Source organism: Phoca vitulina, unplaced genomic scaffold (genome assembly GCF_004348235.1).
Source record: "Phoca vitulina isolate PV1807 unplaced genomic scaffold, GSC_HSeal_1.0 scaffold4, whole genome shotgun sequence".
Lineage (NCBI taxonomy): Eukaryota > Metazoa > Chordata > Mammalia > Carnivora > Phocidae > Phoca > Phoca vitulina.
In genome coordinates this window covers 16,017,829-16,045,625 of record NW_022589707.1, presented here as the reverse complement: position 1 = coordinate 16,045,625, position 27,797 = coordinate 16,017,829, and the positions used below count along the sequence as shown (strand labels likewise).

Here is a 27,797-nt window from a genome sequence, read left to right as displayed (position 1 = left end):
CAACAAGCAGTCTCTCTTTTTTAAAGGAAGAATTCAAATCACATTCCCACCCCTGTCTCTGTAACATACGGTCAAATGTAGCTTTCCTATTCACTGGGTCCCTTCCAGAAATCAACAAATAAATAATGTGATTCTTTGACCTTTCATTTGACCCTTTATCTGATATATAACAAGGTCATTGTGATTCTGGGGACTCTGAGGAAATAGGAAGTTCTCCTTTGTAGTCACACTTCCCACGAAACACACAGGTTTTTAAAAACTTTGGAAAAAAACACTCACCACCTAATCAGCAACAATCTTGAGATGGGACTAGGAACGATATGTCAAAACCTATGTAAAAGATGCACAATTTAAAGCAACAGGCTGAGAATGTTGATTTCCTTGGTGACAAAGCTAAAACCAGTGTCCTCAGCCTGATGAACCCAAGAACACAGGCTGCCTCAGCATTTGGCACCATTTTTTTACCTTCTTAATAAATTCCCTCATTGTTTTAGTGACTCTGTAGTTAATTTTTTTCTAATGAGACTAGGTTAACTAAAATCATCTGACATGGAAAAGGAGGAGGTAAGGTTAAAAAAGAACCTAATTAGCAAGTTAATTATAGCAGGCAAAAAAGTGCACGGGTTATATAAATAAGCTATTGTTATGCGCATGCAAGTTGGGCCTTGTCAAGGGACTTGTTAGGGTTTAGAGGTCAGAGGATCCGTGTAATTAGGTGTTTAGGAAAAAAAAATAATAAAAGCAAAACAGCTACCAGAATTAGGAATGGTTGATGAGCCACTAACAGAAATGCCTTATTAAATTGGGCTCTACTGCTGGAGGGGTTGTTGGAGCTGCTTCAGGGATTCCAGGGAAGGGCAGCCCTCCCCCCATGCCCCCCAAAAAAGCTAGCTGGAACCAGAGCCAACAGAATTGCTGATGAGGAAAGTTTAAAGGCCTAGCCACAAGGGTCCCTGGACCGGAGAGGTGGCTGTAGGGCTGGTAATGTCACTATGCTGGGCAGCAAGAAGAAATACATTGTCAATGGCAACTCTGGGATTAAAGCCCAGGTGAGGCTAAGCTCTTATTTAACCAGGCTTGCTGCCGCGATAGCCATTATTGTAATAGGCCCGCTGCTTTTTTCCCTCCTTTGCTGCTTTCGTCCCTGCTTCTGGCATAAGGTGAGCTGCCCCTCTCCTAACAGTCTCTTTCCCTCCCTTGCCTGTTGGAATTGGGCAGTTCTCTCTGAAATGGTAAAGGAGGGTTACCTTAAAGGACTTTGATTTCATACAAGGTGGAAAAGATAGGGGTAGAATGTACCAGAGTACCCCACCTGGGGTGGGTAGATGACTGTATCACGGGGTGAAGAATGTAATGCGTTTAAGGAGAATTGAGAATTGGGTATAGAGGTGACTTACTTAAGCCAGGTGTTCTGGTCAGTAAAAGATAAATATTTATTTCTTGGGAAAAGTGTATGTAACTAATTCTATATAAATAGTTAGTCTCTTTCTAATATTCTTCTATCTTAAATTTGAGGTCAGTGTCTAATGAGTAAACAAGACTTAGAACCCTATGTTTCTGAGTAGAAAAAGCCAGCATAGCCTAGTCTTCTTTAGTGCCAAGACTTGGCGGGAGGAATTACTGTAAATGGAGAAAACTAGAGAAAAGAGAGCTCAGTTTAGGGAAACTGGGTTGAGAAGATGAGCAGCCAGATAGCTACACGGTTTAGTGTGATTGGGGTGAAGTGATGTGCACCCACCCACTCCTGATCCTACACATCTAGAGAAGCAGAGTGGCTGGCCCCCTCTAGTGGTGTGTGGGTGGGAGGGGGGGTGCTGCATATCTGAGGCAGGGTTTATCTATTACTTTTTTTTTCAAAGGAGGCACTGCTGAAGTTAGTGACTCATCCTGGTCTTTGGAAAGTCAATTACTACTCCTTTTCCTAGATGGGCCTCTAGGGGAAAAAAAAAAAAACATTGTCTTGAACAAGGATGGTGAAATGGAAGCCAGAGTTTTCAGCTTGACTGCTATTCCCCTCCCCATCTTCTCACCCACCTTCCCCTGCTCAGCTTTTTTTGCCCTGAAAATTCTTTTAGCTTTAGATTTGGCTTATGCTGACCATATTTCCTTAATATTCAACCAAGTACAGACAGTGAAGCTAGAATAGGCTACTTCAGATTCATTGTTTCAGCATGTCATTGCCTACGGCGGGTCAGGCATTTGTGCCTGAGGATATAAGGGTGAATAAGTTGCACAGGTCCTGCCTTTATGAAGGATACAGGTAGATACTTCTATTCAGTGTGGTAAGTGCTGTGCTAGAAGTACATGGAAGTTCATGTATATCCCATGGGAGTGCATAGAAAGAGCACTGGATCTTTTTGAAATAAATTGCTACTTTAGCAAAATAGTCAATTTTGCCAAGTTTTCACTTTGCAAAGAGCTTCTGATCCAATGAATTTTCCTATTACTGAAAACAATTTACAAACTCTAAGGTACTAACACAGGCTTCATTTGTTGTTATAGCTATGAAAATGCTATGAATTCCCCTAAAAGGCATGCTAAGCTGATGCAGTTTGGCATTAGTCTCCTCGTCTCAATATTCAAATGACTCAGTAGTTGCCTCTGACTGCCGTCAGTTGCTGCTTTCATTCTGGTAGGCTGTGTGTGTTCTGCCCACCAAGGAACCATCTTTTTATCATGAAGGGTAGTTGTCAGATCTTTGATCTTTCCTGCCTCCATGCCACCTGGGATCCAGAATAATCGAAGCAATTATACAAACATTCAACTAGAGAGAAAGAAAAAAATGTCATTTGTTGAATAAATTATATGACCTCTGATTTGTAAAATGCTGGAACCTCCAACAGTAGGAGAAAGGGATAAAATTATAAGAAAATTGTCAGATACTGGTCCAAAATTCAACCTCCATAGTATTGCTGTCTATACATAGTCCAGTCCTCTATCTACTCCTTCTACATCTGTTATGTTATAGTTAACAGATGATCAGTCTTGTGATTTTTAGGTGTTTTATGATACCACACATTAAAAATAATAAGTTAATGTTTACTATAAGAACAGTGAACTGTAGGAGTGGGAGTCGGGAGTGGATTTATTGAATCTACGCTATGTTTCACAGTTTACATGTATTGTTTCATCTAACCCTAAAACTTGTGAGGTAAATACTTTTATCTTTGCTGTATTTATGAGAAAGTGAGGATCACAAGGGCAACTCGACCAACATCACATAGCTAATGAGTGGCATAGGATTTGAATGCAGTTTCAGAAAGTTCTGAGTGGAAAGCCTTTTTTTTTTTTCATTATAACAGTCCCATTTCCTGAGAATTTTAAAATCTGAAGACAAGTCACTTTACCTTTCTGTACTTTGCAGTTTTCTCATCTAGATATGTGAATATTAGAATAAATAGTTCCAAAGATTCTTTCCAGCTTTAATTTTCAGCAAAACCATAGAAAGGAATATGACTCAACTTTCTAAAAGTTCATTTTTTTTAAAAGATTTTATTTATTTATTTGAAAGAGAGAGAATGAAAGAGAGAGAGAGAGAGAGCACATCAGAGTGGGGAGGGTCAGAGGGAGAAGCAGACTCCCCGCTGAGCAGGGAGCCCAATGTGGGACTCGATCCCGGGACTCCAGGATCATGACCCGAGCCGAAGGCAGTCCCTCAACCAACTGAGCCACCCAGGCGCCCTCTAAAAATTCATTTTAACCAGAACATCCCGTTCTCCTTTCTTTGTCACAATTCTATTGTAAAAGTTATATAGCCATAGAGTTGATTAAGGATTTAAATTTGATAGAAATATAATGTGTAAAGAATGAAAAATCATTCTCTCCAAAAAGTCTTAACATTCCAAATATGGGTTGGTACAATTAGATCAACTGCAAAGGAAGGTTAAGATCCTATAATGCAAGCCTTCTGCTGCTGTCACAAAATGAAGGTTGTTTCCCTTTATATAACTAGAGTTCTTTTTCTTAGCAGATCCAATTTGCTGACCAGAAGCAAGAATTCAACAAACGTCCCACCAAAATTGGACGTCGCTCTCTGTCTCGTTCCATTTCTCAGTCATCTACTGACAGCTACAGCTCAGGTGAGTACTGAGCCGCTATGGACCCTCCTGTGGATGCTAATTAAGTGTGATCAGTGGACCCTCCTGTCTATTTAAGCACCATCAAACCTGTGCTTTGAAACAGACACTTTGATTCTCAGTCAAAATTTAGACCAAAATTCTAGATGGAATCTTTGGATTCCTTGAGGATTCGGAGTAGAGCCTAACAGATCTCTTCTTCCAATAAAGGCAGAAGAGGGTGATTAACAAACCTGATTTCTGATTTATTCAGAGGGTGGGCATATGTAACTTATTGATGATGTTCATTGAACAGCGTGTATAAAGACTTACGTTGTTTTCCATTCTTTGAAAATAAAAGAGGAGTTCCCCATTCCTCCATTCAGAACTTGCAGATTAATAGGGAAACCTTAATTGCATCAAGAAATAATGGAAACATCCAAGTGGATCCTAGTTCCAGTCAGCCCTTTGCTTTCTCTTCTAAGCTGTGACATTGTATTGCTTGTCACTCCTTCCTTCCTTTATAGTGTCATTAATTCAAATACATGGGCTCTGGAGCTATCATTTAATGCCAGATGAGCTATTACCACATAGGACCCCTTAAAGGCACTGGCCATTTGTGCAGCAATGCCTACTATGTATCTGATCTAATATGGAGCTATTTTATTTTGCCCTTATGTTGGAATATAATAGGAAGCTGAATGTTTGCCCTAGTTATCTCTTCACATTATAAATAGTAATATTCTTCAGAAATTTTTCATCGTGACCTGAAATTTTGTTTGTTCTTCACACAAATAGGGAAGTAGTATTTGTTATATAAAGCTGTAGAAAGCTTGTTTGGGAAGCTATAACTTTTAGGTTGGGTGGATTATTATTTATACTTGTTACATTTCTCTTTTTACTCTCCCTTACCCCCATAACAGAATGATGTAAATCCCTATGGATTTTGTGTAAAGATATGTGTAAAAATTGTGTACCTATCTTATTCTGCTGAAATAACCAGTGTTGAGAATTCATGAACCAATTAATATAACTCTGAAGCCATAATAATTGTGAAAATGTGAATTATAAAATGGTGTGTAACATTTTAGACTGTGAGTTTGTACATATTATTTAAAGATTGATACTAAACAGTAGCTATACTAAGTTTTAACGCCAGCTCAGTCTTCTCCCTTCACACTAGATCTACATTTCCAGTTGTGTCCCTGCAGAGAAAACCAATGCCTGCCTTCCTACTGAACCCTGATATTGTCAGGAGGGTACTTATAAAATATTTATTTACCTAGAAAGTGTGACTGATGCCCTTGTTTCTAAGTGAACACATATTTGCTTACTGTAGTTCATTGGTGAGTGATATTGACTGATGTCACCCTGGAAAACTTGGACCTTTTAGGTTGAGCTATCTGAAGTTGCCATTTTTATAGTAAAAAGTTGTCTACCTTCTATATCCATTTAAGGATATATCGTTCAAGAGCATGGAGTCAAACCATTCTGGAAATAGAAAATAACTTAAGATCAATTATTCGGCTTCCCACTGGATGCTAGAATTACCTTGCTGGCATCCCTGACAAATGGCCATCTGGTTTCTTTGGGAGCATTCTAGATGATAGGGTGATTCTTGCTTTATCTAATTATTTAGCTGTGATAAGCTCTCATATAATCCCTGGAATTTAATGATTTTACATAGAAATTAAAAAATCACCATTTTCAGGGCATCCCACTGTCCTGGTTATCCTCATCTGGATAAATTCCAGATTAGGTGTCCTTTTAAAAATATGTCTATATGGGGCACCTGGGTGGCTCAGTCGTTAAGCGTCTGCCTTCGGCTCAGGTCATGATCCCAGGGTCCTGGGATCGAGCCCCGCATCGAGCTCCCTACTCAGCGGGAAGCCTGCTTCTCCCTCTCCCACTCCTCCTGCTTGTGTTCCCTCTCTCGCTGTCTCTCTATCTGTCAGATAAATAAATAAAATCTTTAAAAAAAATAAAAAAATAAAAAATAAAAAAAATAAAAATATGTCTATAGCTGTAATATTCCATTTATGGTCTGAAATAATCTATAGGAAGTATTATTTCCATAAACTCAGTGCTTTTAAAATGAAACCTAAGATGATGTTTGCTTCTTTTTTTTTTTAGATTTATTTATTTTAGAAAGAGAGAGAAAGAGAGTGGGGGGGAAGGGGGGGCAGAGGAAGAGGGAGAGAGAATCTCGAGCAGACTCCCCGCTGAGCACAGAGCCCGATCCCTATGACCCCGAGATCATGACCTGAGCTGAAATCAAGAGCCGGACGCTTAACTGACTGAGCCACCCAGGCGCCCTGATGTTTGCTTCTTTTGAAGCTGTTTCATATACACCGTTACCTCGTTTTGTTTTTGTTTTTGTTTTTTTCACATGAACAATGGGCAAGCCCTGGAGTGGGAGTTAGGAGAGACCTACTTTCTAGGCTTTGATCCATGTGTGATTTGTTTGTGTGATCTTGGAAAACTCTTGCAGCCTGTGATGTTCATAAGAGAGTTGCAATGAGAAGTTCACAATGTTCACAATGAAAAGTTAACATGAGGTGATACAGAAAATGCTCCATATCTATCAAATGAAAAGCCAGGAATATGGAATTGACTTACAGCTTTCTAAATACAGGAAGATAGATATGCAGATGCACGTCAATAAAAACTTGGAACCCATTTTCAGCATACATTATCATTTAAGTGACTACAGAAAGTAGCATTGGAGAGCCCCAAGACTGATCCTTGGTTCTCCTCTCTGTTTATACTCTCCGCACATGAGTGCATGCAGCCTCATAGTTTTAAATACTATGTATTGACATTTGAGTCTCAGCTTTTATCTCCACCTCAAATCTCTCCCCTACACACTAGATACATATATCCAACTGCCTGCTCAGTCCTTTCACTTGGATGTTTTATAGGCATCTCCCATGTCTTAAAAACTGAGCTCGTGAGTTCAAAGCTTGCCCCTCTTCAGTTTATTCACAGCACTACAGCCAGATTCATTCTCTTGAAATAAGTCAGGTCGTATCAGTTCTCCCCTCCAAACCCTCCAATGCTTCCCAATCTCACTTGGAATAAAGGCTAAAGTTCTTTTTTTTTTTTTTTTTAAAGATTTTATTTATTTATTTGACAGAGAGAGAGATAGAGAGAGAGGGAACACAAGCAGGGGGAGTGGGAGAGGGAGAAGCAGGCTTCCCGCCGAGCAGGGAGCCCGATGCGGGACTCGATCCCAGGACCCTGGGATCATGACCTGAGCTGAAGGCAGACTCTTAACGACTGAGCCACCCAGGCGCCCCAAAGGCTAAAGTTCTTACAATGGCCTACACAGCCCTATACCATCCCATTACATTTCTAATCACATTGCTACGTTCCCAAACTTTCCTTCCCTTCCAGCTAAACATTTCACTCCAGCCATACTAGGCTTCTTACTGCTGTTTTGTTATTTCAAAACATGCCAGGCACTCTCCTGCTTTAAGTTCTTTGCATTTGCTATTTCCTTTGCCTGGAGTGCTCTGAGATACCCTAGCTGGGTATCCTACTCCTTCAGTTCTTAACTAAAGATTACATTCTCAATTGAGGCCTATCCTGGCTATTCTCAAAATTGTACGAATACCCTACCCAACATTCCCTATCAAAGTTTCCTCCTTTATTTTTCTCCATGGCGCTTATCATCATACAACATACTATGTATTTTACTAATTTATTATTGTTTCTCCCCTTACTTGAATAAGAGATCCATGAGAACAGAGATTTGTTTGTTTTGTACTGTTATATTCCCAGCATTTAGAAATGCTTGACACATAAAAGGTGCTTGATAAATAAATATTGGTGAAAGGTGTCCAGAGCCCTATACTTTATATCTTGTTGAGGTCTCTGATATACTGTATGTGAACAGCTAGAAGAATGTTTATGACATTTCAAAAAAAGGTACCTCCCTATCCAGAGTGTTTGTTTTGCTGAAGTTACCTGGAGATTTGGGTAGTCTATGGCCTATTCTCCCTGCCTAAAGATACTAGTGCTAAGTTTTGCTCAGCACCTTTCATTTAGGAGCCTCTACCAACCTTTCTCAACCAGGGTTCCTCATCAGAATCACAGAACACAGAAAAGAATTGGAGATGCTGTTTTCTCAGTTCTCCGAAGGATGGTTCATAACTAGTACCCTTCCAGATGGATAGGAGAGAAGTTAATTGATATATTCTATGGATGCTTCAAGACATTAGGACTTTGCAATCCAGGTTGAAAAGGGCTACATTAATTCCTAAAATTCCTGCATTGTTCCTGAAATTGTTTATAAGAAACAAACTTCTAAAAACTCTTTCCCTAAGCACAGAACCTCATAAAAACAAATGAAGAGACTTCTTCAAATTCAAATCATTCTCAGTGATATATTTCTGAAAAAGCTGTCTTTGCGGTGGTTAATTGGTTAAAGATAAGAAAGGAAGGCTGAAGTCCCTTAGTTCATAATTGGTTCTTATAAAACTTATAAAGTATTTTCAGATTTTTCCAAATAACAAAGTTTTGTTTGTTAGTATTTTGATTGCTAACATAGCTTTTCACATATTTCTAGAGCATTATTCATCAATGAAATCTGCTGCACATTGACACACAGGTTCCTACTGTTATTTCCATTGCCAAATGAATAGATTGGGCCTAAGAGGAATTATCTGACTGAAATAGTCTAATAGGACTAATTCAACCGGGAGTCTGACTGCTTCTTCTCCTAGCAATAACCCACAATATCACAGCTGCTAGGAGGTAAGGCTTAATTAAGCTTGAGCCATAGAACATATCTATGCATGTTCTATGGGATAGATTATGGATTAGTGATTCAAGAGTTATATTTTGATTCTGGGTTATCATGAAACAAGAGAACACCCCGTGGTAAAGTTATATTGTGCTTTATGTTACTTTTCTGACTGGAAATTGAACCTTTTTTGTACTCTCATTTATTCATGAGATTTTTCTGGTGGTAGTTAGGGGAAAGAGAGAGAGCATGGGAGAGAGAGGATCCATTATACTCCCTATTTTACAGTTGGATAAATTGAAAATTGGTCACAACCAATTAGAGGTAAAGCTAGAGCTCAGGCTGTACTTCAGTTGGCTATTGCCTTGATTATCAGTTGTTCATTTTTAATTGAATTATAGCTCTGGGCTTCAGAGTGTGACAACTGTAAACATTTCAGAAACTATGCAAGCATGTGTATACATATGTGTTGGGTTTCTCTAAATTTTCTTAGGAAAAAACCTTTGATGCTATCTCAAATATTTTCATGAATGTGCTACATTTTTTTTTTTTTTTTTTAAGATTTTATTTATTTGACAGAGAAAGACACATTGAGAGAGGGAACACAAGCGGGGGGAGTGGGAGAGGGAGAAGCAGGCTTCCCGTGGAGCAGGGAGCCCGATGCGGGGCTTGATCCCAGGACCCTGGGATCATGACCTGAGCCGAAGGCAGACGCTTAACAACTGAGCCACCCAGGCGCCCCATGAATGTGCTACTTTAAATATAGTGACAGAAATAAGTGTGAATTCAAAAAACAAATGTCATGCTAGTTCAGGAATAATCTTTCCACTGTGTTTGCAGAAAAAGCACTCTATTGGTCTGGGGCTGTCAGCCATTTTGCATTCACATATTAGTACAATCTAGACAACTGATACTTTTGTTTCTCACCTGATTAACAGGTCTGCACAAAGGACTCTGAAAACAAATCCATTGTGGCTCAAATAAAAACATTGATTGAACGAACTATAACCAGTTGACTACTATGAAAAAAGTAAAATACTGTATTTGGGGAGTTTTTTTAGAGTAGGGAGGTGGTATAATAATTTCTTCTTGAGAGAGAAGAAAACAACTCAAGCCAAAAATTGGAGTGCTTCTCCTAAGAGGAAATTTTGGGGGTTATTTTTGTTGTTGTTGTTGTTTGTGTGTTTTTTTACCCTGACTCATCCTTAGAAGCTAGAGAGGCATAGGAGAGGAATGCTATTCTGGGTAGAGTTAGGACTCCAGTCTCAACCTTTTTCATCATTGCCAACCAGCCACCTGCTGCTTGGTTAGATTAGTAGATGACGGAGGTAGAAAAAAAAGAAACTGCTAAATAATATTGTATGCATGTCATTCCTTTCCCATTCAAAATCCTGACGCTGAGTAAGAACCTTTAAAAATGTTATATCTGCTATCGAATTAAAAATATTTGCAAAAGCCAACAGTAATATCAGGTGTCATTTATTGAGTGCTTAATTACTTTATACCCAGCATTGCACTAAGCACTATACTTACATTATCTTATTTAATCTTCTCAACAACTTGACTCTGAAAGTTATGTCTTCCTATTATACAGTCAGCTTCATAGCACATATTACAACCATAGGAAAAGAAAAACTCCAATTAATTTTGTAATTAGTTATTTCCTGTCTGACTTACCTATTAGACTGAAAACTCCATGAAGATAAAGACAATCCATATTTGTTCTGTATACCCAGCACTTAACACTCTGCCTGGTATACAGTGGACACAAAATAAAAATTTATTGAATGAACAACTGAATGTCTGAATGACTGGATTCATGAACAAATTAATAATTCTATTAATCAGGTTCTGGACCACCTTTTATATACCCAGAAACAGAGACTGAGATTTCAAAGTCTGTCTGACTCCAGAACACATAACCACTCTATTTAAATGGCCATTGGAGAACATAGAAATCATCCTGCCTCTAAGAAAGGATTTGAAATTTCGGGGTATTCTGAATGTAAACACTTTCTTCAGAAGTAATTATGCTATAAATTATGATCAAGATTAGGGATGGCCATTATCTTTCTTCCCTCAGGTGGTAGAAGCATGGTTCCCCTAAGCCTCCAACACATAAGCTATTTCTGAGTATTGATTAGTGAAATAGATGACTGCCTGGGAAGCGGTTTCTGGGCTCTGTTGCCAAAGGTACTTTGAACTCTTGCTCACCCTAGGAGGGAGAACCACAGACTTTTTATACAGATTAGTTCCTTTCAAGAACAAAAGTTCTTTTGGGGATTTACTAATTCCCTCACCTCCCTTGGTGCCTGTGTTCATTCTTGTTGCCTCGTGTTAGGACTTTGCTCTAGGGCAGTTTTCCAGCTCCAAGAGAGACACTCAGGCCCCTGCTGCCCAAACATTTTGTAGTGCCATGCCCGATTAACTGGGCAAGGTCAGACTTGCCTTTTACAGCCCTCCCAGATATAGATCCTTTGCTAAGAAATCCCAGAAATGCCTTAATTCTCTGGATGTAAGTAGATCAGAGCACCATAGACCTTAGGAGCTCTGAATGTTTGCAGCTTTTCCCCTTGAAAGTGATGGAAGTACTTCTTATCCCATTGAGAGATATGTAATGCCTTATAGACAGAGCTTTATATCCCCCAACTTCTCCTCCCCCTCAAAAATACAAAAACAAACAAACAAGAAACAAAACAAAAAAACGCACAACAAACCTTGAGGACTACTTAGGAAGAAACTATCCTCCGAAACTTAAACATAAATCATGGAAGGAAATTAAATCATCCAGCAAATGATTAGCAACTACAGAATTGTATGAAGACTGAAAAGACCTCAGCTAAACGTGTGAGTAGAAGAAGTTGCCTGTTACCCACAATCAAAATCTGAGACCCTCCACCTTCTAGCATATATTGCTAAATGGATTAATCATCAGAACATTTTAGTATACCAAAGAAGGATTTATCCACTTCTTTGGGAACCTAAAATGCCTATTGCCAGACCCACTGAGGCCAGCAAGACGGGAGAGCCCACACTGAATACTTCATTGTCAATATCTAATTGGGTCTGCAGGCATAGTTCAGCCTCATCAGAGCCAGTCTTAAAAAGAAAGCTCTGTTATGTCAGACAAACACTTTTTGTGTGGTTCTTAATTACTTTCCCATGGGCTTCTTGTTCACTAGGTCTTATCTGTTCAGTGATTGTACTAAAACACAAATTACAACAGGCATCTAAGCAGCAGACAAAGAAGGGTAGCTTGGATCCGAGAAACCCATAGGTTAATGACCATGATCTCGCATGAAGAACTTTAACCTATTGCTACCATGGTGTAACCTCTCTCTTTTTGCATATTCAAGGAGCTCTCATGTTCTGAAGGTCGTTAGCCCTAGATTCCAAGTTAATGCTATCCAGGCGTATTATCTTTGGCAACCTTTCTCCACTTCCTCTTTCTGACTTATGGCTAGCACTTTCCACAGGAGGTGATTGAGCCAGCTCCACGGTGCCATTTTAGGTGCCTACCATTTAGGTGTACGTCTGTGTGGTAGTGGATGACCAGAGAAGCCTCCGTTCACTCCATGGTTTGGTATTTTAGAGGAAGCCATTTTTTTCCCTGAGGGTTTTTTATTCTGTCATTTCAGCGGCTTCCTATACAGATAGCTCTGATGATGAGACCTCTCCCAGGGATAAGCAGCAAAAGAACTCTAAGGGGAGCAGTGACTTCTGTGTCAAGAACATCAAACAGGCAGAGTTTGGACGAAGAGAAATTGAAATTGCTGAACAAGGTAAAAAAAGCCAGCACTTTTTCCTTCTCCAGTTGCCTCTGTCTTTTTGTCCATGTTAATCCCTTTTTATGTCCTGGGGTCTAGTAGCTGGTGAAATTTAAGTGTGGTTTTACAGAATACTTATTACAAAAGAAATCTGAACTTAGGACACACTGTAGGGAGGGAGTGAACTCTGGTGGGTCTAGAAGGAACTCCTGTACCAGGAAAAGGGAAAGAGAGTGGATAAGGAGGACTGGGATACAGGGCATCCGAACTCTGGAACATTTGCCTCTGAAAGTCTCTTAGAATGAAAAATCAGGTTCAATGTCTTGATCCCTTGAGAAGCCCAATCTAACAGAACCTGATCAGGGGAAGAGTCTTTTCTCAAGAGAATAAGTTCTTCTGTTTATTCTTTCTCGCTCATTCCCTCCTCTCTAATAGTGCTGTGTATGTATTGTGCCTTTTCAGAAATGCCTGCACTGATGGCTTTGAGGAAGAGAGCTCAAGGAGAAAAACCTTTGGCTGGAGCCAAAATTGTGGGTTGCACACACATCACTGCTCAGACTGCTGTGAGTCCTTTTTCCTTCTCCACATAATAATAGTCGATAATAGCCACCAGCTATTGAGTGCTTGCTACCTGCTAAGCAGCAGGTTAAGAGCAAGTGTTAGTTCATTAATCCTCCTAATGGCCAGGTAAAGCAGGTATTCCTGTTTCTATTTTACAGATGAGGAAGCTGAGGCTCCGAGTGTTTAAGTAGTTTGTCCAAGGTTATATAGCTAGTAAAATCATAGAATCCAGATTTGAACTTCAATATATCTGAGTCCCAAGTTTATGCTTTCTCTGTGCTGCACTGCTTTCCCCTTATCTTCCCTTCCAGTGTCATTTCTATAAGGCAGCTCTCTTCGGCTGCTTTCAGCTGCAAGTGAGAGAAAACCTGATCCAACCTGGCTCATACATAAAGGAATTTATTATATTACATAGCTAGGAGTCCAGAGGTAAGGTGGACTTCAGATGCGGGATCTCAGGGCTCTAATTTCATCTGTCTGTGATTTTTCTTGGAGCTGCCTTGTCAGTTGCTTACTTCATCCTCAGGTTCATAGCAAGATGATTACAGCTCTTTGAGCCATCACAAATTGATGTGGAAAGTAAGGATCATTTCTTCCTCTCCCCCAAGAGCAAGAAAACCTTTCCCAGAAGTCCTCCAGGATATTCCATCATGTGTTGTTGAACTGGGTCACATGCCCATGGCCCACCAGTCCTGGTGAGAGGACTGGTGTTACCATGATTGATTTAGAATAGCGATTCTCACCCCTATCAGATTCAGTGTCTCCTTTTCATAAAAAATATTTTTTCAACGCCCCGTATTATCTTAGAATGAAATTCAAATATAACATACCTCGGTACATATTTTTTTTAATTAATATAAAATCTTAACTGAAATATGAAGGAAGAATAAAAGAAATTTATAATGAAATAATGTGTGTTTCAATATGTAAATGATTGGGCACAAGCATAGTGAAATACTCAGGTATTTGTACTTCCTCATAACATTAGTTGAATGAGAATGCCACAAATGTAGATAGAAATGTGTTACTGGTTCTAGAGCATCAGAGTGCATTGCCAAATTATATGATTTTCTGAATCATATTACAATAAACTATAAACAACTTTTTAAATTTCTAAACAACAAAGAGTATGTGTTTTCTATTAATTTACACATGTTGCATTCCTGGAAAAGTTATTATTACTTTGTATTAAAACTACAAAAATATTTTTTGTTAACGTGTAAAGTAGAATAAGATTCTAAACTTAGATCATTATAAATAAGTTTCTCACACGTGTGAACTTTCATTGGAACATTTGAAAACTGTACCAAATGTGGCGTGGCTTTTGTTGTAAGAGACTGTCCTGTACTTTCAAAATGTCAAAACCTTTGGTCCTGATCACTAAATGCCAAGAGCATTCCCCTCCCAATTGCTGTGACAACCAAAAATGCCCCTGCAGTTTTCCAGAGCTCCTCTGTTGAGAACCACTGACTCAGAGCCATCATCAAAGATGTAAGAGATATTGAATTGACAACCATTATGAGACCACTACAGGAAATTGATGTATTGAGAATTGGTCTGAAATCTTTTGCGTGATTTATAAGACTCAGGTCATCTGTATGGTTAGATCAACTTTCAGAAGATTATCTCCTGGAGCATAACACTTATTTATATGGCCACATTCCTGATTAAGTACAGCAGAGAGTCCTTAAGACCCAGACAGCTACTGTTAACATCTTTACCATGAGACTTCCGGATTACGTGTTCTCTAAGGGAAAAAAATACCTCGACTGCCCAAATTAATATAATAAATTGAAAAGCTGTCTCTTTTTGGAGCTACAGACTAATGAATCGAGGCAGAAACTCTCTTGGAATCTTTTTTGGGCTTCCCCAGTCAGGGACATGAGACTTAAGTGTGGTGGCTTAAAATAGTAAGTGCTTCTGTACTGTCTCATGTTGCTAAATTATATCTAGTTTCTTTTTTACCCCCTGGCTCACCAAACATTACCACCTTTCAAGTTCCCTTTTATTTTCTCTTGAATGGAGTAATCAAAATTAGTTTACCAATTTTAATATTATTTCGTTGTTTCCTCCCCCACGTTTTTTCTTTTTCCTTTAAAAAAATAATTACAAAGGAATTTTCTTTGTTTTTAATCTCGATTTTCTTTTTCTGATTACAAAAGTGGTTCATATTCATTTTATAATACTCAATCATTACCACAATCATTAGCATAAAAGGCAGTCTCCTATAATCCCATGTTCCAGAACTAGCTATCATAGTTAATGGTTTCCCATCCATGTTTCTAATTGACTTGGATCTATTTATATTTTTTAGGCGTGTTTCCATAGTTCCTTCTAATAACCAGATTCCTTTGTTACTCTCTCTAAACAGTGATGATTGAAAGTCAGGTTAAACCAGCTTCTAAGCTCTGTCCTCCTTCCACTCCTACCTGCCTGCCTTCACTCCTGCTTGAGCCCTAACAGCCAGCAGTCTTGACTTAGAAATCTTTGAACAGTTGTTATATTCTTGGCCCCAATCACTTTTCTCTTCTAGTTAATTTATATTGCTCTGTAGGTAAGTCTCAGTATCCCTCTTTTGTTTGACAAATTCAAGAATCCTAGCTATAGGAATTCAGAAATTCTTTAAGGTGAAAAATAAAATGAGAGGGAAAAAAATGGGATCAAGTATTGAAAGGTAGTATAGACTGGAAATTAAGACATATGAGTAGTTCTGCTATTAACTTACTACGTGGCCTTAGACAAATTACTTTAGGGGGTTAGCCTAAATTAGTGGAGTTGTTTGCAAGTTTTTTTTTTTATTAGAACATAATTAGAATTTTTATTTAGCATAGAAATATTAGAAAATAGAAGTTTTACAACATGAAAAGTACCAGTACTCAGAGTTAACTACTGGGCATCTGGGTGGCTCAGTCATTAAGCGTCTGCCTTCAGCTCAGGTCATGATCCCAGGGTCCTGGGATCGAGCCCCACATTGGGCTCCCTGCTCCGCGGGAAGTCTGCTTCTCCCTCTCCCACTCCCCCTGCTTGTGTTCCCTCTCTCGCTGTGTCTCTGTCAAATAAATAAATAAAATCTTTAAAAAAAAAAAAAAAAAGTAAGTCAGGTTCTGGGGGCACCTGGGTGGCTCAGTCGGTTAAGCGTCTGCCTTTGGCTCAAGTCATGATCCCCAGGGTTCTGGAATCGAGCCCCATGTTGGGCTCCCTGCTCAGCAGGGAGTCTCCTTCTCTCTCTTCCTCTGCTGCTCCCCCTGCTTGTGCTTTTTCTCACTCTCTTTCCTGCTCTCTGCCAAATAAATAAAACTCTTAAAAAAAAAAAAAGTAAGGATCAAATCGGTGGAATAAATTTTTTTAAATAATTTTTAGGGGCACCTGGGTGGCTCAGTTGTTAAGTGTCTGCCTTCGGCTTAGGTCATGATCCCAGGGTCCTGGGATTGAGCCCCAGTTGGGCTCCCTGCTCAGTAGGGAGCCTCCTTCTCTCTCCCCCATTCCCCCATACTCTCTCTCAAGTAAATAAAATCTTTAAAAAAAAATTAAAATTAAAAAAATAATATTTTTAAAATTTGAAATAAACACAGATTTATAGATAAGTTGCAAGTATTGTACCAATCACTTTTTTCTTAGCCATTTGAGAGTAAGTTGCCAAGTTGATGCTCCTTCACCCACAAATACTTCAGTGCATATTTTCTTTTTTCTTTTTTTTTAAGATTTTATTTATTTATTTGACAGAGAGAGAGACAGTGAGAGAGGGAACACAAGCAGGGGGAGTGGGAGAGGGAGAAGCAGCCTTCCCGTGAGCAGGGAGCCTGATGCGGGGCTCGATCCCAGGACCCTGGGATCATGACCTGAGCCGAAGGCAGACGCTTAAGGACTGAGCCACCCAGGTGCCCCAGTGCATATTTTCTACAAACAAGAAGATTCACTCATTCAACCAGTACAGCTGTTCAAAATCAGGAAATTAACATTGACTTATATTACCATCTAATCCTCAGACTTCATGTATCTCATTAATTGTCATCCCCTTTTAGTCTCCTTTAGTCTGGAGACAGTTCATCAGTCTTCCTTTGACTTTCATGACCTTGACACTTTTGAAAATTATAAATGAATTATTCTGTAGAATGTGCTCAATTCCACTTTTCCTGATGCTTCCTCATTATTAAATTCAGGCCATGCGTTTTTAGTAAGAAATGATGCTGCATTTTTTTCATTGAATCTTATCAGGTGGCATGTTGATTTAGATTTGATTTATCATTTGTCAAAATGATGTTCATTTTGATCCTTTGCTTGAGGTAGTGTCTGCTAGACTTTTTCACTGTAGAAGTTATTTTCCCGCTTTGTAATTAAAAAGTATTTCATGAGGTAGTAATATGAAACTATGTAAATATCCTATTCTTCATCAAGCTTTCAAATTTATTCATTTATTTACTTACTTTTATTTGTATGAATCATTGTTTCCTATTTTATTTAATGGATAATAATCCATTACTATCACTATTTATCATGATGCTCAAATTATTCCAAACTTGTCCTGAGGGACCCCCTTCCATCTTGCTTTTGACATATCCTTTTCATTCTTTGAGCACTTCCTTGCTTCTGGTATATGATTATCTAAGCTTATCTTGTACATTCTCTGCTCTAACCTGGAATCAGCCATTTCTCCAAGGAGCCTGGTTCCTTTTAATGGATCTGGACACTGCTGTGTTCTTTGCTATTGGACTATCATTGTTCCTGGGTTCTCTTTAATTTCTTATTTTGGAAAATAATTGCCTGCTAACTCTTCATATATTTCTTATGCCTTCTTCTCTCCTCATCCTTCAAGGACTCTAATTACATGTATGTTAGATTTGATAATGTCCCATAGATCTTGGATGCTCTGTTCTGATTTTGATTCTCACTCTTTTTTCTTTCTGTATTTCAATTTGGTAATTTTTATTGATCTATCTTCAAATTCACTGATTCTATCCTCAGATATGCCCAGTCTGGTGATGAATCTGATGAAAGAATTCATAATCTCTAATACTTTTGAAAAATTTTTCTGACATTTCTATTTGACTTATTTTTATTGTTTCCATCTTTCTGCTGAAATTATCTATTTGTTCATGGATGTTGTCCATCTTTTCACTAGACCCCTAATGTAAACCTATTAATTGTAACTAATTTAAAGTTCCTGTCTAATCAAGCATCTAGTTTGACTTACAGTCTTGTTCTCTTGAATACTTTATTTCTTGACAACGGTGTGGGGAGGGGGTGGTTTATTCCACTTTTTTGTGTGTCTTGAAATTTTATTATGAATGGTAATTTGTTAGTTTCCATTATTGTCATAAATTGGGCTGGATTTCAATTCTGTTGTCCTGCACCATAGGCTTCAAATCCCTCCAGTTGCGGGCAGCTGTTACATTGTGATTTGAGGTTACCAGAAGGCTCTCCTCAGTGTCTGGCTTCACTCTCAGCTTTCAGTTGCTTCTACACATGCTTGCCACGGGGGTGGGGGGAAGAGAGTGTCATCTCGCTCTTCAAATGCATGCCCCACCTGCTGCACTAGGCTGCTGCTCTTTGTTTCCTAGAGCTAGGCTCATGGTGAGGGCAAGTGGGGTTCTTGGCCCTCCTGGTCCAGCCTCAGTCTTAGGTAGGTCTCTCTGAGGATAGGGCTTCTTCATTGTTCTTGCTTCTTCTTGCTGTACCAGCCAAATTTGCCTTGTGTCTGTGATAGGTCTTGTGCAGGAGATATTTTCCTGCCTCTCCTGGAGAGGTAACAGATCTTTATCAGTCATACTTTATTTTATTGAACTTCACAGATAATTGCATTTTTTTTTTTTTTTTTACAAAAGGAAGGTTTGTGGTAACCAAGCATCAAGCAAGTCAATCAGCACCATTTTTCTAACAGCATTTGCTCGCTTCATGTCTCTGTCACATTTTGGTAATTCTCACAAATATTTCAAACTTTTTCATTATTATTTGTTATGGTGATCTGTAGATCAGTGATTATGACCTGCTGAAAGCTCAGGTGACAGCATTTTTTAGCAACAAAGTATTTTTTAAATTAAAGCATGTACATTGTTTTTTTTAGACATTGTGCTATGGCATACTTAATAGACTACAGTATAGTGGAAACATAACTTTTATATGTACTAGGAAACCAAAACATTCATTTGACTTGCTTTATTGTGATACTCACTTTATTGTCGTGGTCTGGAACCGAACCTGCAGTATCTCTGATGTGTGCCTATACTTTCTATCAGTGCAGGGTCCTGGGCCCAGGGGGGTTTCCTGCTTCTCTCCAAGGAGCAGGGAGTTTTTGCTTCCACTCTTCCCCAGAAGCAGTGGATCTTTGCTTGGTCCCTGGTGGCAGGCATAATTTCTGCTCCTCTTCCTACAGCTTAAGGCTTTTGCTTCCTATGAGAGAAGAGTGTGGCAGAGTGCCCAGGTTTCATGCCTGTCTTGGAGCACAGCTGATCAGGTCCTTGCCCCCAGTCTTTCTTGTGAGCACTAAGTAGAAGCCCCTGGAAAAGAGCTTGCATGTGAGTCTGAAATCTCCTTGTGCCTAGGGCTGTCAGAAATTCCAAACTGACATACTTTCCAATACTCAGCCTTTACTAGTTCATTGAAATTCTAGCTCATTTTTTCTTATCCTCATGTGTGGCACCCACATCTTCCTCCCATGCTCTGTCAGAGGTGAAACCGTGTTCCCTCGTTCCTTAAAGGGATTTGTCACTTTGGAGTTCAGTTCACTTGGTTGCTTTACAACCGCAGCTCTTTTATAGGCTCAAGAAAAGTTATGACTTTGTAGATTACCTGGCTTTTGTTGTTAGGGTAGGAACTTCTCTTGCAGCTTTCTACATCTTCAAAAGAAGCAAAACTGTAAATTGGGGGTTTTTTAAAAATGTTTTGGGGCTAAAATCCTTGGCTTAATTAAGTCTTATAAGGAAGCCCAAATATATAAAATAGGTAGAAAAAACAGAGCTCAGCTGGAGCCTTCCCCCATGCCTACCCCTACCATTGCCCTCTATTCAAAATACTGAAGAATTTCTGTAGAGCACCATTTGAAAGTCACTAGCCTCAGTTATTCCTGATATACTTTCTTTCTTTTTTTTTTTTTTTAATTTTATTTATTTATTTGTCAGGGGGAGAGAGAGAGAGCACACAAGCAGAGGGAGCGGCAGGCAGAGGGAGAAGCAGACTCCCTGCTGAGCGAGGAGCCTGATGCGGGACTGGATCCCAGGACCTTGGGATCATGGCCTGAGCCGAAGGCAGACGCTTAACTGACTGAGCCACCCAGGCGTTCCCCCGATATACTTTCTTGTTGTCAAATATATAAACTTGATTCTCGACCGATTGTTTGGCTAGCCTTGTTCATCTCCTGCTTTTCTCTTTAATTGCAGGTGCTTATGGAAACTCTGGGTGCGCTGGGGGCACAGTGCCGATGGGCAGCCTGCAACATCTATTCCACTCTCAATGAAGTGGCTGCTGCCCTAGCAGAAAGTGGTAAGGTCTTTGGCTTGTTTTCTGTGTCTTTGGCTAAAGTAAGTCTCCAAAATGTTCCAGGGATTCAATATAAATCTTTAAGAAAGATTGACATTAAAGGAGCTGTCTTGGGGGAATGGATCCCTATTCTTGTGTGTTAGCTCTCCTCTGTGCTTCTCTTGTTAAATATGATGTAGGTAGCTCTGTTTTACAGTTGGCAAATATCTTCTTATGTGTAATATTCCCTTATTAGTTAATGCTTTGCCTTGACTTGCTAATATTAGAGCACCAGTGAACACTGCTCGTTGTCTAAGGTAATATGGATTAGAAAAGAAAGTGCTTCAGGCATAGTTTTGTGGTCCTGCTGGATTTTTTCAGCAGTTTGTCCTGATTTAATGTTTGGTGTTTCTGCTTCAGCAGTAAAAAGGACTTTACCTGGCAGATTAATATTTGATCACAACGGCTACTGACACAGGAAGGACAAAAGAAAGAGAGAAATTTGGACTTTGCTAGTTTCTTGCCTTCCCTCTATGGCAGCACAGTACAGAGCAGGGTACCAAATGCTTATTGCTTCAGAGCGCTTAAGAAATGCTGGGAAAGCTCTGTGGTGCATGTGTGTCTCTCCTTTGCTAGCACTGTAGTATTTCATTTGCTTTTCATTTATATTCATTACAAAATTTTTATTAATGTATAAAATACGTATCTAAAAGAGCACAAATATTAAATATATAGCCCAGTGAATTGTACATATACATTCTTTTTTTTTCCAACAAATGTTTAGTGGCCCACTTTAAGAGATATAAGAACAAATGAGACCATATCTTTGCCCTAAGAATCTTATATTGTGATCGAGAAGAAAAGACACATATATAAATAATGATAATACAAGGGCATATATGATAAATGCCACAACAGGTCATGAATCTACATATAATGCACAAGCAAGCAGCTTATTAAAGTTCAGATTCCATGAGAGATCACTTGCAGTTAATCAGGCTTCGTTAGGAACATAAAACTTAACTGGCCTATGACAACATTTTAACTGATGGAGAAGAGTGTGAGAGTTCTCCTGATGAAGAAGGTGGGATGACCAAAATATAGATGCAAGAAAGATCAAAGTGTAGTTGGGAAATGGTGAGACTTCCAGTTTGACTGGATCAAGAAGTGCTCATTTCTGATGTCTTCTTTTTTTCCCTTTAGTCCTATTTGTAGCACCCATCATACTCTTGTCCCTTTTGTTTGTCCTTTTTGATATATCAAGAGCAAAATGACCAACAAAGATAAAGAAGTGGACGAAGGGGCTGAAGACAGTGTTAATCAGTGAAGAAAGCCAATCCAAGGAGTAGAGAGAATTGGAATTGGGGCAAACCAGTATCTTGTGAAAATTTAGGGGCAGCCCTTCTTTCAGGCTTTAATGGTTTCTCTTTGTTCCCTTTCCTCAGGATTCCCTGTTTTTGCCTGGAAAGGAGAATCAGAAGATGACTTTTGGTGGTGCATTGACAGATGTGTGAATGTGGAGGGCTGGCAGCCAAACATGGTAGGTTAGATTTCTGCTAGCACAATTCTGGAGGAGTCTGGCGGGGACAGAGTCGGGGGCTAGGGCCTGGGAGAGGGTGTCCCAACAGGAAGGAAGGAAAATGCTTCCTTTTCTATCTGATGTATCTGGGCTTCCAGCAGAACTGGTTGCTTATGTTTAGGGTACCCTAAGAATATTGAACTTAGCCTCAAAGTACTAAAATTAATTGGTGCTGATCTTAAGAAACATTTATATTCATCAGCAGTGTTAAAATACTGCTCAGGGTTCACACGTGGCTGGTTCAAAAGCAAGGTTAATGAGTTACCATCCCCTACCCACTTCCCCCCTCCAGTAACAGTAATGAAAATGCACACACAAACACACATACACACACAGCTTCTGTGGTACTTAGCTTTTCTCTAGAATCACATGCTAAATTTATAGTAAACCTGAGGAGATTCCAAGTTCAAATTTCTTCTCTTTATTCTCCACTTTAAGAAAGATGCCTAGGCAAAAAGTTTTGGGTTTTTTATTTTGCTTCATTTTATTTTTGTTTCATTTTTTAAAAGATCAAGTTCTTGAAGGCGGATAGCACATTAGATTCGCAGAGAAGCAAAAAGCTGCACAAAGTGTGAAGCACTTCTATTTCACAAATATTTTGCATATGAAGGAGAGGAGAAATTAGGAATCAACTGAAAAAAGAATCCTTGAAGCTCTAGTCCAACTATTGCTTGCTGCTAAAAATTGCAGAGTAGGCCTCATTTGGTACACAAAGAGAGAAACAGCCTCTTTTCTGGATTCTGTGATGCAGGTTACATTGTACCATGTGCTGGTTTGAGGAAGCTGGGTTAATACCCTGAAAGGGAGGGAGGAGTCAGCTGTGAGATGAGTCAGCTCATTCCCACAGAGTTTAACGGTGACTGGAAGAAGTATGACTGACAGACCTAAAGGAGATATGCCAGGGGGTTTCTACCGGGAATAAAACATTAATTTTAGAGTCGAGAACATGGGGAGGACATGGGATTGCAACCAGAGAGCATTTACAGACTATGGGGCCAGCACAAACTGCTGGGAAAGCTGATGAAGAAAATAAGACAAGGATAAAAACCATTGTCACCCAGAAAAGAGAGCTCATTCCTCTTGGGATCCTGTCAAAATCTAGTACTTTTATTTGCTTTCCAACCTCAGGTAGATTCCCTGGTGGCAAGAATTTCTGTAATAGAATAACATGGTGGTGAGAATTATGGGTTACATTCATTAAATAAATATTAGGGATAGCAACTACCTGCCTGTATTAGATACCTCTGCTAAAAGAGAAAAGCAGACAAGAATAGGGACTTAAGATCAGAGTTTCCAATTGCTCAGGCTTTTTCATATCTGATTTTTTTGTGTGGCTAGGGATCAGAGGCTGCAAGGAAGAACTCTATGAGGGATTCCATACATGTAGAAAGGGAGAGAGAAACTCTGAGAAGCCTCTTCATTTCTTAGGGCATCTGTTCTAAGGGTTTCTACTGGGAGAAAATGGAGCATTAACCTATAGAATGGAGCAAATGTGTTTTAATGAAAGTCTTGCCTTGGATCCCTGCTCTCAAATAAACTTCAGTTGAGTCAGAGAAAAGAGATCAAGAGCATGAGTAGAAGCAAAAAAAAGAGATTAGGTGGTAGACATGAGGTGGGGGATTTTGTGTACCCAGGGGTCACAGGATGGCATTTTGGGCACTGGTAGTAGAGTTGATACTTTATGAGACGGCAAAATGGGTGCACGCCAGTAGGGAACAACTCAGTTCTGTGGGGACTTCCTAGGTACAATAATGTGGAAAGTCCTGCTAAGCATTTCTGACAGCTAGGTGAAGGACTGAAATGCCACCCCGCCTAGTGCCCAAGAGCATTCTAAGCTGGTCTTTCTTTAGCTTATTTATAATTCAGAAACTTTCCTCCGCTGATGAAAGCTCCAGTGGGCACAGCATTGTGTTTATCTTTAATCCCAACCTGAAATAGTGATGAGCTGTTCAGAGGCATGCTTGCACACCTACATGCTACACAGTTCCCTAGTTATTTTTAATTTGGTTTATAGAGAGTGTGAGGTTTCGCTAGGCAAAACCCTTCAGTGCTGCCTGATATTTTGGGTAGGAGAGTGCCTGTGCTTTGGGAGAAGTGAAGGATTAACAAATACAGTTTTATAACCCATTGTTCTGGGAGGGAGACTAATTATCTTGCTTTATTTAAACGAAGTCTTGACTGAATATATTTGAAGTCCTGAATATAACTGGTAGAAATATGCTAATATCGAGGTCAGGCTTTCTGAATATCTACAGTGCATTCAAGAACTAGTTGTCTAGATAACCACTTAAGCTATTAGTTCAGAAGAAAATCCTCATTTTGTTGCTGTGTGTTTTGATATAGTAGATGTGTTATGTGGGAAGGTCATTTGGCTGCAAGAATTACAATTTGGCGGGCGCCTGGGTGGCTCAGTCGTTAAGCGTCTGCCTTCGGCTCAGGTCATGATCCCAGGGTCCTGGGATCGAGTCCCACATCGGGCTCCCTTCTCGGCAGGAAGCCTGCTTCTCCCTCTCCCACTCCCCCTGCTTGTGTTCCTGCTCTCTCTCTCTCTGTCTGTCAAATAAATAAATAAAATCTTTAAAAAAAAAAAAAAAAAAAAAAGAATTACAATTTGGCTTTTCACCCCTCATTGTCTTTTACTTCAGTGTAATGACTGGCCATTATATTGGCTGTAAGTAACTTTGCATAACTATGGGAAATTTGAAATATCTATAAATTGGCAGTTAGAAATTGGAATAAAAGACCCAGAGCAACCTGGAAGCCCTGAGCCTTCAGTAAAATAAATGGTATTATTGATGCTTATTATTGCAGATATTGGATGATGGAGGGGATCTTACTCACTGGATTTATAAGAAGTATCCTAATATGTTCAAGAAAATCAAGGGCATAGTAGAGGAGAGTGTTACTGGAGTCCATAGGTAAGATTTGACATGGGCATACCTGGTTTTATGCAGCCTAGATATATATGCTGATAATCACATACCTATAGAATACATTATGTTAAAAATGGGAACATGCTATGAGGTGATGAGATCTGAATCTTCACACTTTTTTTTTTTTTTTTAAAAACAATGCAAATAACAAACCTAAAATTGGGAGTGGGGGACAGGTAAGGGAACAAGTGTGGTCCTCGTGTTTTCTAGTTGTTGTAATGAAATGACTGCTTGTCCTTTTTAGATGAATTCGTTCATTCCATAGATATTTATTTAACTTCTACAATGAGCCAGGAACTTCTAGGATCTGTGCTAGGGATCTAGCAGTGGGCAAAACAGACAAAAACTTGGGTCCTCATAGAGCTTACATTTTTACTTAGAGAACAAGGATTTAGGGTTCTGTTTCTCAAATGAGCAGTAATTCCCTTGGTAAAATTGAAATAATTTCTGTTTACTATTATTCACTCATCAAGAACTGGAAGTATGAAATGGAAGTTTTAGGGAAGTAAATTCTGAATAAGCCACCATCACTGCTTCAATATATTGTGATCTTTCTGAATATACCATACCTTCAGACTCTTAGAAAGGGATGAATTTTGAATAAAACACCTCGTTCTAATTTTTTAGTTAATTCAACTTAAAATGGAACTCCTGTATGTAGATATACATATTTATAGGATGTATATGTATTGAGATTATAAAATTAAGGCTATTTGAAAGTTAAAGTTGTTGCATTAGAGTAGTGGGATTAAAATAGTACTTAAAGTTACTCTTTATATAATTTAAAAGGGGAATAAAATCAATAAACAATTTAAAATTTTACATTTTAGGGCGCCTGGGTGGCTCAGTTGGTTAAGTGTCTGCCTTCGGCTCAGGTCATGATCCCAGGGTCCTGGGATCGAGTCCTGCATCGGGCTCCCTGCTCAGCGGGGAGCCTGCTTCTCCCTCTCCCTCTGCCTGCCGTTCTGCTTACTTGTGCTCTCTCTATCTCTCTGTCAAATAAATAAAATCTTTTTTTAAAAAACAGTAAAAAAATAAAATTTTACATTTTAATCCTTAAAATTTAGAGGTGGGTCAAAGATTTTCCCCACATGCCTTGTAACTAAGATTTTCATTTCTAAACTGGATACAGACTTCAGAAAGGTAGCCTTTATTTCTCTATATATACCTAATGGGATGAAATTAGTGTGTCTCATGCTCTCATGTCTACCCGATGAACATATTTCTGTAATTTGTTATGAAACTGACAGTAGATTGCAGTATCTCATTGTTTTGTGTTCTTCTTGATTTCCCTCATCCTCAGGCTGTACCAGCTATCCAAGGCTGGGAAGCTGTGTGTTCCAGCCATGAACGTTAATGACTCGGTCACCAAACAGAAATTTGACAACCTCTACTGTTGCCGTGAATCAATTCTAGATGGGTAATGTTTTATTATCTTTGGAATGAACTTGAGTTGTTGAATTGAGGTTCTGAATTTTTTGGCTTTGGTTATTTCCGGAAATGATTCATGTAGCACCTCTTGATCTATCACTACCATCATACTAAATATATTATAACCCAGATCTACTGTTGCTATCCGGATACTATGACAAGCACATCTATTTTACTTTAAAAAAAAAAAAAATCAGACTAGCCTCTGTCTATTGGTGGCAAAGTTTTTACTTTGTGACCCTATCAGGCCTGCAAGTCAGTAACTAAAGTCACAAACAGCTAAGAATCTTTGTTGATTTGGGAAAAGGTTCCTGGTGTTCCTATTCTAGGTCATGTTACCAGTTTTTAAATTCCAACCAGCATATAATTCTCTGGCCATCTGGAAAGTTGTGGTGAGCAAAGAGCCAATCCCAGAGGCATTTCTAGTTTTTTAAATCTGTAATGACTACAAGTCTGACAAAATCTACTTAGGTATATACCAAATGCTGTGTTCTTCTAATGCCCAGTTTCTGTTTCTACACTTGCGTCCAGATATTCCTTCATCCTTGTTCAGAAGTCTCAGTAATTCCCTATGTCAAACCATTAAGTTGGTTTAGAATATTGCCAAGCCAAATGGTTTCCATCATGTTTAGGTTAATGGAAAAGCTACAAAAGGGCCTGTGGGCCACTACTAACCAGTCTGGACCGTAGGCAGTTTACAGCACCACAGGTGTTAGAGCCAGAAGGGCTGGCTTGGTTTGATTGTTGGCTCTATCACTTAGGTCTTGGAATAGTTATTTAACCTCTCTGTGCCTATTCCCTCATCTCTAAAATGGGGACAATAAGACCTACATCATAGAGTTATTGGGAGGATTAAATGAGATAAGGTAAGAACCTGGTGTTCAACATTAGTTCCCTTGCCCTTCTTTCTAGAACCCTGAACACTAAGTTCTGGATTGAATTCTATCTTAGGGGAAGCTTTTTGCTTTAAAAGCTTTTTGCTTTAAAATCTTTTTGGAGGGGGGCAAGTATTCAATGCAAATTCAGTTTGTTGGTAATTATTATTTCTATAGAGTCAATAGTATTATCAGATAGATTGGACATTTAAATGAATTCTCAATCCATCAGTCTGTTTATAGACTGTGTCTTGTTTTGGCTACATAAAAGTGTTATAGCTTACGTGAATAGCTTTGATGAATAGCTTTGCACCTGATATCTCTTGGGGAAGAGAGGCAGAAAAGCTCAAGAGTAAAGCAAAGGAAGCTCATAAATAAAATTTATTGATTTTCTTTG

The 27,797-nt window shown here is 39.1% G+C and overlaps 1 protein-coding gene across 9 annotated transcripts in view; it reads left to right on the top strand.

Moving 5' to 3' along the window:
• The window catches only part of AHCYL2 (adenosylhomocysteinase like 2), a 162,426-nt gene that overhangs the window by 113,868 nt on the left and 20,761 nt on the right, over positions 1–27,797 (top strand). For 6 of the 9 annotated variants that reach the window (XR_004299013.1, XM_032401594.1, XM_032401596.1 and 3 more), the window contains 7 exons: positions 3,968–4,079; positions 12,441–12,584; positions 13,032–13,132; positions 20,504–20,606; positions 22,028–22,122; positions 24,973–25,079; positions 26,398–26,514. Coding sequence is in view for 8 of the 9 variants with exons in the window: in XM_032401594.1 (XP_032257485.1) it covers positions 3,968–4,079; positions 12,441–12,584; positions 13,032–13,132; positions 20,504–20,606; positions 22,028–22,122; positions 24,973–25,079; positions 26,398–26,514 (779 nt within the window). In the remaining variant the exon portion in view is untranslated. The remainder of the gene's footprint in view (positions 1–3,967; positions 4,080–12,440; positions 12,585–13,031; positions 13,133–20,503; positions 20,607–22,027; positions 22,123–24,972; positions 25,080–26,397; positions 26,515–27,797) is intronic. The other 3 variants (XM_032401595.1, XM_032401599.1, XM_032401602.1) reach the window with 1 other exon arrangement.